The sequence below is a fragment of the Uloborus diversus genome, chromosome 9, assembly GCF_026930045.1.
Source record: "Uloborus diversus isolate 005 chromosome 9, Udiv.v.3.1, whole genome shotgun sequence".
Classification (NCBI taxonomy): Eukaryota; Metazoa; Arthropoda; class Arachnida; order Araneae; family Uloboridae; genus Uloborus; species Uloborus diversus.
Window position 1 is genome coordinate 145,576,349 of NC_072739.1, and position 14,419 is coordinate 145,590,767.

Here is a 14,419-nt window from a genome sequence, read left to right on the forward strand (position 1 = left end):
CGCGTATTTATGCTGACATACCATTTTGAGCGTTATAGCTAAATAAGCCTCATTTAACGCTAGTGCAGTTTTGTTCAAGGCGATGGTGGAAGTTTTTTGCTTTTTATTTATATTTATATCATTTTTATACACAAGATTTTTTTTATGAATCGATGATACTGAATAACTTTGCAACAGATTTTTCCCTCGTATTTCGTACTGTTTTTGAGGTAAGCATGCTAACTCAAAATTTCGCCGTCAGATGGCACTGTAATCGTCTTCATTGTTTAGCGCATGGTAATTTTACATACCCAGACTAAACTTTTATGACTCTAGTTATTACTGTTTAGAAAATTTTGGGGTAACAACGAACATCAGCGGGCACACTGGATGTTGCGCATATATTTTATGTCCATTATGTAAATAAACGCAGATTTGTAAGGGATAGTTTTTTTTCTTTTTACTTTAATGTCATTCTTCGTTCATATTGTTTTAAATTAAGCTGTAAAAATAAATTAAAACTATGCCGTATTCCATTTTATCAATCATTATTCCAATTTCAAAAAGATAATTGTTTGACAAAAAAAAAAAAAAAACCCTTTAAGTAATTTAGTGGAGATACCTATTACTTTGTTTTTTCCGAATTAAATGTAGTTCCCGATTAATTTATAGAACTTGAAGAACAAAATAAATTGTATTTTTCTTTGGAGATCTCATTTCGAGGATTAGAATTTGAGCAACGAGGTTTAATTAAAACTTGTGTGCAGAATATATTTCTCTTTGAAGACAGTTTTCCATTTTATTTTCTAAAATAGAACTTTGGTTACTTTCTGAGAAGAATAGATGTAATTTATAAACTAAGAAATATATATGTTTTAAAAATAAAACGCAAAAGCTTAGGTTTATTTTGTTACTCAAAGCTCAAACGGTATGAACATTGTAATCTGTTTTTTATGTTTCGTTATAGAAATAAGCTGACTTATTACAACTGAACATCTTGATTTTACCCAGGTACATAAGAATAATTTGGTTATCAGAATGGAAAGAATTAAGATTTTGCTCCGACTACAAATAGCGTTTTATCGTCATTATTTAATTTTAAAATTTAACATTGTAGATCATATATCGCCCACCGCTTCAACTCTTTTTTAAAAACGTGATACGTATTATTTTATTAAAATATGAATTTAATGTGTGTGTGTGTTCCCCCCCCCCTTTTTTGCTTCAATACTACAGGTGGACGCCGGTTAATTGAATCAACCGTTTTAATGAATCAAATCGACAAAAAAAAAAAAAAAAAAAATCCAGCTTTATTGAATTAGCTGCTTTATTGAATCAGCGGCTTTATGGAATCACTAGTGGTACTCGCACGGCTTTGCCCGTAATGGAAAAATTAAAAGGTCTTTTGGTTCGCCTGTATATTTACAAATAATGTATGGTGAATTTTCTCGCTAATTGGCTTGTGCCCATGTTACGGTTCCACTTTATGATAATTTCGTATCTCGCCAATAGGCTTGTGCCGAAGTTACGGTTCCACGTTATGATAATTTCGTAATTTACTCGTCCATCTTATGCAAAGAATCTTATCCAAAGAAAACTGCATAGAACAACGTGATTCATATGAGCCGCGGCTGCTGTAGCATGAAGTTAGCTTACTGGTGTGTAGTGGCGCATAAACAATGGTAGATATGGATATATCGTTAAAATTTCCTAATTTAGAAGAAAAGTTGCAACGTTTAATTGTACATTGTTAATTTAGACTAAAAAAAAACTTACCAGAAATTACAACATATCATAAACTTAAAAAATAAATTGTAAAGGCAAAACTGAGGAAACTCTTTAGCAGACCGTGGCTGGAAGCGGTAATTTCATTAGTAGACACTTTTTTGAAATAATGGCCACTTTTTTTTTTTTTTTTGACAAAATGCTGAACGATGTATATTTTTTAATTTAATGAAGTGTAGAAAATCCGATAAATATTAACTCTGAAGTAGGCAGGTAAACGAGAGCATCTGCAGAAATAAATTGTGCAGATATTTGAAGAAACGAGCGTTGGATTCAATATACATAATAGAGCAATAATGGGATTAGACGTTTTTCCCTCTTTTGTTTTGAACGGAAACCAAATTAGCAAGCTTGTACAGTATAGTTAACGTATAACAGATAACAAAAATACAAAAAAAAAAGCTCTTTGATTTTAAACATTTTTTTCTTCGATTTTGAACAGTACAAAAACAACTTAGCATCAGTGCCAACGGGAAAATTTAAGCAAATAAAAACCCTGAACATAAAGGTAGATTTGCTATTAGAAACATCTGATGAAGAACATGTATAGGAAACATATTTTTGACTTTAACAATCTTTCGTTCAGTTTTGAACAGTTCAAAATAACTTAACATAAGCACCTACGGGGAAATTTAAGCTAAATACAAATCCCAAACTTAAAGGTGGATTTGCTTCAAACAAACTGAATTGGAAAAGGCTCCTGATGAAGAACATATAAAGAAGATATCTTTTTGGTTGGAACAATTTTTATCAGGGCTGTGGAGTCGGAGCCGAAGAGCCGGAGTCGGACTGCTTTTTTGGGTAAAGGTGTTGGAGTTGTTCGAAAACATGCTGACTCCGACTCCGACTCCGAGTTTTTTTATTTCTTTAATTTTCACTGACTCTCCATGCATTTTTTTTAAAAAAACTGACTAACTATTAATTTGATTACATGCTACTGATAAGAGAATGCTTGTCATTGTGGCCACCCGCTAGTTTGATTGTTTACCGAGCTTTCTGTAACAGAACCTACGCCGTCACCTAGTTTTCTTATTTTTTAACTTTATTTAAATGATAGCAACTGTCAACAAACAGTTTTGTTGCCTAACATTTCCTAAGTAATCACTTTCAAATAAAAATAATAATATATTTTTTACCTCGATCTTAGTTATAAAATAATAGAAGGAATGTATGAATCGCTTGAGCAAGTCGGGAAACTTCTGAGGGTGCTTGGTAAATTCATATAAGTGTTGGCTTGGCCCGAAAGCGCAAATCCAAAAGATCCGGTAAAATATAAAGGTTTCTATTTTAATCTAAAGACTTTATTTAAGAAAGCTTGGTTATCACTAAACAGTTCAAAATAAAATCAGTACATGATTTCTTAGTTACAACACTCAATAATTGTAGTTAATCCTAAAATCTTCTTATTAAGGTTAATTCTAAAGCTGCCAATAAAACTAAAATTAAAAATTGAGACAAGAAATGTAGCTATTGTAAAAGCTATTCGTACAAAGCTGTACACCACCGCATTATTTTGGGTAAAATTTGCTCCAGACGTACATGTACCCGACCTTTCCCCGCAATATAATGCAATATTTTCGTTGAAATTTTTAAGATGAAATTTAAGATTTAGGGAGATATTATTGCGAAAATTTTTCAGAATTAAAGCATTTCAATTTTTATAAACTCTGAGATTAAGTTCAGGTGGTACCTACCAGATGGGTGTCACCCGCCTCCTGTCAAGAAAAGTTTTTTGACTAAGCAAAAAAAAAAATCCCTAAGTTACAACTTTCAAAAATTGAAAGCACAGGATTTGATCAACATCTGTTAGTTAAACATTAAAAGGGAGCAAATTAATCCTATTCATTTTTTAATGAGATTTTTAAGTAATCTTACTTTAGAAATCGCAACTATTGGATAATTTGATTTTCCAATTGAATTTCTACTGTTGTATACATCTTAAGGTTACAATAAAATACAACGCGAAAACTTCATAAAAAGGAATTAATAGTTCAATCTCTGTTTAGGGGTTCCCCCCCCCCTTCACGTGAGGAAGGGGGATTTGAAAAAATAAATAAATAAATAAATAAATAATAAAAAAGCCGGAGTCGGAGTTGGAGTCGGACGTTTCAAAATCCAGGAGTCGGAGTCAGCAATTTTTGTTCCGACTCCGCAGCCCTGATTTTTATGATTCAATAGAAAGAGCTGCGCAGATGGTTTTTTTTAAATCAAGTGGACATTTTATTATTATTTACTTGTTTTCTAAAGTATATTTAATTACGTTTTTTTATATTTTGGCAACGGGAGAAAAATGAAATCCGATTTATACACTTTAATTTTAGCCGGAAGAAAGAGATAAACAGACGATTTTTTATTTACTTATTTATTTTGATGAAATGTATTATTTATTTTGATGAGCTTTTTATTATTAATTCGTTTTTCTATTTAAAAACTATTAATATATCTTTTAAGAAAATAAATATAACTGATGTATTATTGAAAAGGTGCTATTATATTATTTGTTCTTTTATTTAATTTTTATTCATCTATCTCGTCAGATGAGCTAGGCATATTTTGTTTATAGATATCGACGTAAAATGTTAAGAGGGCATGTTTGACAAAATTTGCTGTCTTAGCTAATTAAGAGAATATTGATTAAATACTAGAAAGTTGATGTTGGTATACGGGAAAGAAGCCTCGCTTAGTTCTGCACGGAACTTCTTGCTTCATTTATCACTCCTTCTCAACCTAATTTGGCCTTTTATAAAATTATATTGTTTTAGTACAGAAATTAATTGAAACTAATACTGCTTAAAATCTTTACATCTTCCAGTATAGATTTTTTGGGATTTGCCACCACTGTGGACTGTTCCAAACGATTAGTAGATCTGATCTCATTCACAGTTTTATCATTCTTATTGAACGATTGATTCTTTCAATAGGAACGCAAGGAAGCGTTCATGACTCAACAATTCTCGCAAGTCGATTCACGTTTGCTGAAGCATATACCGAAGTAATCCGATTTTGTTTTCTTTCGGCTTACCATTGGTTATCTATGTGTAAGAGGATTACACTGATGTTAGAAAGAGAACATAAGGATAAAAAGTAAACGATGTTATCCTTAATGCGAAGCAAATAGTCATATTCCTGAAATATACTTTATTGTTTCGATGATTTTTTTAAAAATTTATTGAATAGAGCAGATTTTTGTAATATTTTTCGTTGATTTCTTTAGGGATTATGTTAAATTCTAAGAATTATTTTTTATGAAAATTCTCTGCCGTCCAGTACTGCAACATGTTTAGTTACTTTTTGTCTTATAGATGATATTCTCGCACTTATTAAAAGATTTTTTGAGCAATCACGAGTGCTTATTGCTTTTATTTGACTGTTTTGGCATCCTATCATTTTATTTTCCCACCGCCACCCTCCGCGCCATCACCGTCGACCGGCTCCTCACGATGCTGCTCCTATAGCGAAAGCTGTCTCCAGGTTGCATCCATGTCCTACACACACGTGCATACATACACACGCCTACACACACACGCATACATACACACACACACACAAACACGTACACACACATACACACACACGCATACGTACAGACACCTACACATACACACACAAAAAACATATACACACACATAAACACAACTACCCACTCATTCATGCCTGTTCACACATACACATATCCCCCCCCCGCACACACATTCATACACACAACTACCCACTCACTTATGCCAGCACATAGGCACAAACACACATGCCTACACACACATACCCCTACACACAAACACACATATCCCTCACACACAAACACATACGCCTACATACACACACTCGTGATTGCGAAAAACATAATTTGAATTGAAGATGTCAAAATTCAAATTAATTTTCCTTTTTTTAACTTCCAAGATTTCGTTCAAGGTTTTAGTCAGTGATCAAGAGAGAATCTGGATCGATCACTGGGATGTCAGATTGCATCACTTCTTTTTTGCCATCAAGGCAAGAACTAGACCTTTCCATTGTGTGAAATGGCAACAAGTCTAACTTAAAATAGTTTTGGAGCTTTTAATTTTTTACCATAAAATTCATGGATATGTTTTACAGCTGTTTGGATTTCTTCTGCTACGCTTGCGCAGTTGTGTCAGTTGTTACTTGTATTTGGCCAAATTATCATTTGGCGAAGTTTGGAGTTTTATTCGGCAAAATTTAGCGTTCCATTCGGCAAAATTTAGAGTTCCATTCGGCAAAATTTGGAGTTCCATTCTGCAAAATCACCATTATTCGGTGAAATTTGGAGTTCCGTTCGGCAAAACTTGGAGTTAAATTCGGCAAAATTATCCCCATTCGGCGAAATTTGGATTTTCATTCAGCAAAATTATCATCATTCGGCACAATTTTGATTTCCATTTGGCAAAATTATCAACATTCGGCAAATTTGGAGTTTTATTTGGCACTAGTGGTACCAGCACGGCTTTGCCCGTAATAGAAAAATTAAAAGGTCTTTCGGTTCGCCTGTAGATTTACAAATAATGTATGGTGAATTTTCTCACCAATTGGCTTGTACCCATGTTACGGTTCTACACGTTATGATAATTTCTTATCTCGCCAGTTGACTTGTGCCCATTTTACGGTTCCACGTTATGATAATTTCGTAATTTACTCGTCCATCTTATGATAATTTTGTTCTTAAAATTGAAATAGAAAAAGAACCACATCGAATTTTCGAAAAAATCGCTTCGAGGTCACATTCCCATGCTACAAACTAACTTTGTGCCAAATTTCATGAAAATTGGCCGAACGGTCTAGGCGCTATGCGCGTCACAGAGATTCAGACATGCTACAGACATCCAGACAGAGAGACTTTCAGCTTTATTATTAGTAAAGATAAAGAAAATCACCATTATTCCACAAAATTTAGAGTTCAGTTCGGCAAAACCGTTTTCATTCGGCGAAATTTGGAGTTCTGTTCCGCAAAATTTTACATCATTTGGCGAAATTTGGATTTTTTCATTGGGCAAAATCACCATTATGCGGCCAAATTTGGAGTACAATTCGGCAAAATCATCCTCATTCGGCGGAATTTGGAGTCCCGTTCGGAAAAACTTGGAGTTCCATTCGGCAAAAATTATCATTATTTGGCGAAATTTGGAGTTCCATTCGGCAAAATTTAGAGTTCCATTTGGCGAAATTGAGAATTTCCGTCCTCCCAAAAATTTGACTTCAGGGCACCCCAGATATTGTCACTTGACAACTCACTTGTCCTGTAAATTCGTACTTCATTTCCATTAAATCTATTCCAAATACCAAATCAGCAACAAAACGCTCAGAAGATGTTATTGATAAATTCTAACACTCTGTTGCAGTGCTGAGAAGCAAAGAAAACGCCAATTTCATATGCCAAGAAATAAATGGCTGGAAAGGCAATGACAATTCGAATCTGTTTATACTTTTATGCGGAGGAAAAGTTCAAACGTGCGCCATTTATGAGTTAGAAAATCCGGAAAGAATTTTCCAGCACGCAAAAAACTCGTTAGCAAAGCTTTTAATATCCGAATGGAATAGGGCGAACGCTTAGGAGATTCGAGTTGGATTCAATTATGTCCCAGTTTTCGCTCCTAGAACTTGCTTTCCTGAGGGGAGGTAACGAAAGGCTGACTTTATTAGATATCAAACCAAACACATGCCAGAGGATATTTGCGAGCACAAAAATGATGCGAAGTTGATGGGTGTTTACGGTGATAGTTAAGCCTAACTTTTCTTTAAAAATGTTGAATTTATGTGGTTTTATTTAGGGTTGGTTGGGGTAAGTGGGACCCCTTTTGAGAATAGTTCGTTTTTCAAACCTTATATAAAAGTATTGAAACAAAAAAAAAACTTATTGGATTATTTGGATTATTTTTTCTTGGACATTATTAATGAACAGAAGTTCCTCCTTTTTTACTAAAATAATGCTTTAAATATTCTTAACGATTATATTTTTTAAAAAAATCAGATGGGTGTGCCACTTACCCCATAGTAAGGGGTAAGTGCGTCAACCCCCATTTATTTAAATTATTTAAATTTAAATGAAGCATACCTAAAAAAAGGTTAAGGGGTCTTACATGATAAAGTATGTAAAGTCTTTTAAATTTGTGTCACGGAAAGTTGTAAAACGGAAAACAAAAACTTCATCTGTGAAATATATTGAACGCTTATAGGGATATATTTTACTCTTACATCATAAAGATGTGTTTAATGAACGTAATACAGTTGATCACGTTCAGTTTGAGTACATTTGCGAAACTTGTAATTTGGAAAAGAAATTGGAAACGCTATATGATTGCGTCAATATCATTTTTGTAGTTGTAACAAAATTCGTTGAGGAAAACTTCTGGATTAATCTCATTTTTCCTAATTTAACCGCTGTGAGATTATTAAGCAAAATCAACTTTTTCATGGGACATGATTAAAAATTGAAAACTGGCTTGACATTCTCATGAAACGTAGAAAACAATGTAAGATCAGGTGGGGTAAATGGAAGCATGGGGTAGATAGAAGGAAACTCGATTACTACACTTGTGGTAATTTTTGAAACAAAACTGTTCGTTAGCGAAGACTAAGGAACATATAGAAGACATTCTGGGATTTTCGCGTATTTCCAACAAACCAAAAAATTGTGTAGGCGTCATCGTTATTAGAAGATGACAATGTATTAAAAAAGTTGTTTTTTAAAGTTTAGTGATTTTACATTTTTATCTCCAGCTAGTCTACAGATGCGAAGTAACTAGTTTCGACTAGATTTTCATGTAATGTGGATGGTTATTGAAACATTTTGTCATGAATTTCACTTTCGTAGCTGTTTTTGATATGAGTAGTTTCGATGTTTCAGTCTACCCCACCTTTTGAAACAATTAATGTTGATGTAAATTTCCCTTTTGAGTGTATTTTACATGAATTCAGCTCATAATTTAATTTTTTCCGAATTTTCTTTTCAAGTGATTTCAAATTACATTTGGAGAATTCAACTGGTTGCGTGTGACCTACGGGCCAAAGATTGAGTATTGTTGGTGTAAACTTCTTAAGGTTCTAAACTGATTGTGCATTTTGCGTTTGCGATTCAAATTTACCAAAATCTTTCAACTTCCATTTCAAAAAAGTTATCCGGAAAATGAGTAACGAAATGTAACATAGAAACCAGTAAGGTGCGTTAATTTCAAACATTTATACCTACTTCTGATTCAAATTTATCGATAGCTTCCAAACTTCATTACCGGTTAATGTCTGAAAATTATCTATAAAAAAAATAATCAATACGTCAAACTATATTCATGCAGTTTCTACAACACAGCGTAAAAAACCTTCTCTAGGTTAAAGTTTAGCTATTATGAAGTACAAAGCAAACGCAGCTTTGAAAATGTTCTGAAGGTAAATTGTTTTAAGACAACTGAATTCAAACGGGGAAAAGCTTGAAAGAGCTGATTTAGCTTTTTGAATGTCAAAGGAGGTAGGTAGTTTCAGTTTACCGCTCGCGTTTGATTTTAACTCGTTAATTTTATTTCAACACTAAAGAGACTCTTAAGATACTAACTTATTACTTAGCACACTTTTTCTTTGTGAATTACCCTTTTTGCGTTTGCTTTGAAATTGATTCTTATACAAACTTTTTCCTTATCTTTCTTATTCATGTGTGAATAGATAAGAGCAGAATCATAAAGAGCGTTACTTAATGTTTTGAGAAATTTTTCCAAAAGGAGAAATTTAAATTTCTTAAATAAATTGAAATTAATATTCTTTGTTTGCTAAAGAAGCTCTTAATGAGCAATTGAAATTTCATGATAGTTTCTGGCATAAACGAAGAAAAACTTTGAAAATTTCTTTCATTGTATCAACTAAGAAATAGCAATACGGTTAACTATTAAGTATTTTCTTCTAGAAATTTTTTAAAATCTTCAGAACAAATACAGGCTGTAGGGTTCGTCACGCAAAAGCTGTCAAGTTAGTTTTTACGCATGATTTTTGTTAGTTGAAGGGAAAACTTTCATTTATTTTTAAATGTTAAATGCGGTTCTAAAACTAGAATCATCTGGTAAAAAAATATTTCCAACGGTGCAAAATGTTCAGTATCAGTGGATCTATCAGCTACCAAGTGGGTTTTGGGTTTAAGATTCCAAAACTAGACACTGTGGTGAAATGTAATAAGGAATTTGTTTTAGAGTGTTGCAACTGTCATTTGATCTCGAGTTATAATGAAAAAAATATTATTCTGATTTACCTACCTTTTTATTGAAAGCGTTTTGCACTTATGATAACGACTGCACTTGCAAATGCAATTTACGTCACCGAAACTAAGGTAAGTTTGTTGAGGACCTAACAAAAAAAGAATACTTTAGGAGGAATGAAATATAGTGCATCTAAAAGCTTTTGATTTGTCAGTTTATAGAACGTTTATGCTAAATGTACTCGACTTTATCTTCAGTTCTCAAAACTAGATATTATGATTAGTATGGCGTTGATTGTCTGAAGGAGTCGTCCATAAATGATGACATATTTTGAAGATGGAAGGTGGAATTATGAAATTGTGACAGTTTAAGACTATAAAGGAGGAATGTAAGAGGATAAAAAGAACTGTGATAACACACATTTTTATAACAATATGCTTGTGTAATATGACGTGATCTGTGACAAGGAGACGGGGAGGGGGTGGGGGTAAGATGAAATCTATCACTTTCTGAAAAAGGGGAGGGGGAGAGAGGCCAAATATGACGAAAAAAATTGACATTTTTTATGGAAAGCTTCTAATGAAGGTTTTTTTTTTTTTTTTTTTTTTTTTTTTTTGTAGTTGAAATTTTTAGTTTTTCTCCAAGATTCCTTCCTTCTGTTGTAGCGAAAATATTTTTTTCTTATTATAAAATATACGGCAGTACTCATAAATTCAATTAAACATATCTTCAAAACTAAGATAAATACGTTGAGAAACCACGCGTCGTAGGCGTATTATATAAAGAAAATATCGTTGAAAATATTGTAGAAACTTTATGGTACATGTTGTCGAAATGTTGCCTTCTTAAAAGCAGAAGAGGAAATGTTTGTTTTTCACAACTATCAAAGTTTAACCTCTGTCGCTCTTAAATTTCACTCTTGCGTGCACAATATTAATTTTCTCTCTTTTTCTTTAGGAGTATGTTACGCCGAGTTTGGCGTGAGGGTGCCTCACACGACGGGTTCTGCGTACATGTACAGTTATGTGACCGTTGGCGAGTTTATTGCTTTTGTGATCGGCTGGAATATGGTGCTCGAATATCTAATAGGCACCGCAGCGGGAGCCTGCGCCATCAGCGCATGCGTCGACGCCATGGCAGGAGGTGCTATTGGCTCTGCTATCAGGAGTGGCCTAGGGACATTTATTGGTAAGTATCAATGAGAAGAATGTTGGAAAATGCACTGTTAGATCTACAAAAGAGATGATTTTCTTTCAGTTAAAGACAGAAAACCTGTCTGTTAAAACCTGTTCAGTTAAAGCTGTTAAAACCTGTGCGTGTGCGTCTGCAGTTCTATCTCCTGCGGATCTACGGGGTGTCAAAGTCAACCAGGTTAATATTGGCACCGTAGCATGGTAGGACCGTCAGGAAAAGTTTCGCCCTGTTTCATCCCTCTGAAGATTTCGTGACCGAAGATATGAATTGATTAAAATAATCAATTGTCACCCACCGCAGATGGCAAACGGAAATTGGGCTACGAAGCGGGGACTGCCCCCCTCCCCTCGTCTTAAAATTAGATGAAAAAGCTGGAGATGCAAGAATTAACAGAAAGGGAATAAGCAAAATCATGAATTCTACCTTACCACTGATTAAGGTCAAGAAAAAAAGCTCTTAAGTTCTCAAAGCAGCATTCAGTATCACTTTGGAGTTTCTTATGGTACAGAATGTAAGATTAGAAACTTACTTAACTGAATGTTATGACTTCTCGGGCAAAAGAATAAAGCATAAGTAGTACTCCATTATAAGCAAATTGAATAAAATCGATCATATGAACTTCCATCGCCCCTCTTGGCGGCAGGACTTTTCACTCCCCTCTACCCCCGTCAGCATTTGACTTAACCAGATGAAAAACCTCGTGGCAGAGCAACTGCCTCTTTTCGAGACCAAATAGCGACACGGTGAACATTCCTTGTTGACAATCAATGTTAAACTCGATAGACCAGCCCGAGTATATTCGGGGTTGCCGCCAACCGGGTTAAAACACAGCATCATATACATTTTAGCAGAGAGCAGTCAAGCAAAAAACAATTGTCCCAAATACACTAATTAAATATAACAGGCCATTAAATAGGTTCCATTAATATAAAAAATATTAAAATGGCAAACGGAGTTGCGAGATAAATAAATTTTGTTTTTAAAAATTCCGTTAAAATGGTAAATGATGTGCAAACAAATGAAACAAACTAACGTAAGTGGTATTTTTCGGTTTTCGCCTAGAAAGAAAGTAATCAAGTCACAATTTAAACAAAATTGCAGTTTTTAATTTCTGAAAATAAGGTGTTAAATTTGAGGAAAGAGAATTATATAATAAGGTCTTTACGTGAACTGCATTTTCGTCAATTCAGAGAATTTTTTGCAAATTGTAGAATGATATTGAGAAAGCTTCTAGGACAGAGACCTTGCTTCAAAGTGAAACCTGTCTGTTACGAAAATGATGGGTCCTAAAAAAATTGCAATTAGACACATTTCGATTTTGATAGTTTGAACATGCAGACATGTACTCTTAGGTAGTTCAAAAAAACTTTTTTTCAGCTTAGAGTCCAGGACACCCCCTATTTTTTTGGACTTAGTAATAATTTTATGCTGTAAAAGTTTTAGCTTCTTACTCAAATTTTAAGACGGCGCCCAATGACCCCTTAATTCAACATTAGTCTTAATATAGAATGTGCCACAAATTTAGTAGCATTTAATTTTCCAAGCTGTTTTTTTTTTTTTTTTTTGTAAATAATTATTTTATTGCAATGTATATGCATATTCCTAGTGTATATTATGATTTGTAGCAGTTTTTTCAGTTCAATGTATTTTTTAACCCCCCTCCCCATACTAATAAAGTTTGGGAGAGGGGGTTGAGTACATTACTATCCACAAATTCTTCCAGTACATTACTATCCACAAATCTAAAAATATTGAGGGATGTCCTGTTATCTAAGAGGAACATTTTTTACATGTATTTTTAAACCATCCTAATGTACACTTGGGTGGATCGAAGAAATTTATTTTTTTATTTCGAAGTCGTGATAGCGCGGAAAAGTTGCGAATTATAAAGACAAACAAAGGGGAAAAAAATATGGAAATCGATTGACATCTTCCGATTGTGCATGGGGCCTAAATTTGACAAAGCATGAAAAAAACATCATTTTTGAAATTAAAAAAAAAATGTTAGCTAGACGTTTTCTTAATGTAATAGTTTGTAACGTCTTTAAACAGAGCCTCAAAACATTGTGTTTAAATTTGCTTTCGATCAGCTAATATCTTCCGGTCGCGCTTAAGCCGCAAAATTTTCCAAAATAATGAAAAAGTTATTTTTATGGGTTTTCGGTGTTTGATGAATAATCAGAATTTAAGTAAAATAGACGAAGTATTTTTTCAGTCGAACTGAAAATAAGATAGAAAAAAAAAGCTGTCAGGTTCAATCAATGTTCAGTCGCGCAAAGCCTTAGAAACTCTCGTGCGCAGAAGTCACACAGCAATCCAGACAAAGTCACACGCCTGAATGGGGCGCTCCCCTCCATGCCATCCCACCCTTCCTTAAACTATGTCAACTGTCTCCCTACATTGTTTTTTTCAGTCTGCATCTCTCAGTAGTGATCGCAGTGCACTATTATTTAGTGCACTACTGTTTACTTTCTGCAACTCTTGTAGGTTTCTGTCATGATATATGCCCGTGTGATGGGGAGTTTGTCTCCTCCATTTCAATGAGTTGGCATTCCGCCACAAGTTAATGCTTTTGGATGGCAAGACAACGGTGCCCAGTACCTCTAAAGGGCCAATTGGTCTTGGTGAAAAGGTGTAAAGAAAATGTTAAGGCAACTATCTAAAAACTAAATTAACTTTATTTGGATTCTACATACGAAAGGGCTTCCAAATTGCCCTTGCTATTCGAACTGCCACGAGACGGCCAACATCAACAAAAATCAAGCTATCGAATGCCACGAATCCACGATCCATGAACAGAAAGACATCTAACTAAATTGAGCCAACAGGTGGGAAATTTGCATATCGAAAAGCGCCCTCTTGCGCACAGGTATACTCGAGGATTTTTATGGAGATTTTCCACAGCTCCCCACCATGAACTCTAAGAGTTCATCAAAAGAACCTATAAAAAGAACTATAACAAAGGCAAATACATAAGGAAATTCTTCTCCTCAGTAAACAATAACGGATGCAATAACTATAGGTTGCTAAATATAAAGGATTAATATACCATAAACCATATGGTTACAAAATTATATGAAATATAATTTCTATTTTTGAATTTTATGTTCAAACATATTTACAATTTTAAACTTAAGTTAACAAAATTAATTTTGCTATGAACAAGAGATTTTTTTTCCAAAATTAATGAAATATTTAAGCAAATTATTTTAAGAAGTTAATTAAAGTCCAACAACACAAATACTTCAAAATTTTGAAGGAAAAAAGAGTTTAAA

At 33.8% G+C, this 14,419-nt stretch overlaps 1 protein-coding gene across 1 annotated transcript in view; it reads left to right on the top strand.

The window, feature by feature from the left end:
* The window catches only part of LOC129230549 (probable cationic amino acid transporter), a 110,071-nt gene that overhangs the window by 18,534 nt on the left and 77,118 nt on the right, over positions 1-14,419 (top strand). Inside the window, exon 3 of the mRNA XM_054864953.1 lies at positions 10,908-11,138. Coding sequence (XP_054720928.1) covers positions 10,908-11,138 — 231 coding nt within the window. The remainder of the gene's footprint in view (positions 1-10,907; positions 11,139-14,419) is intronic.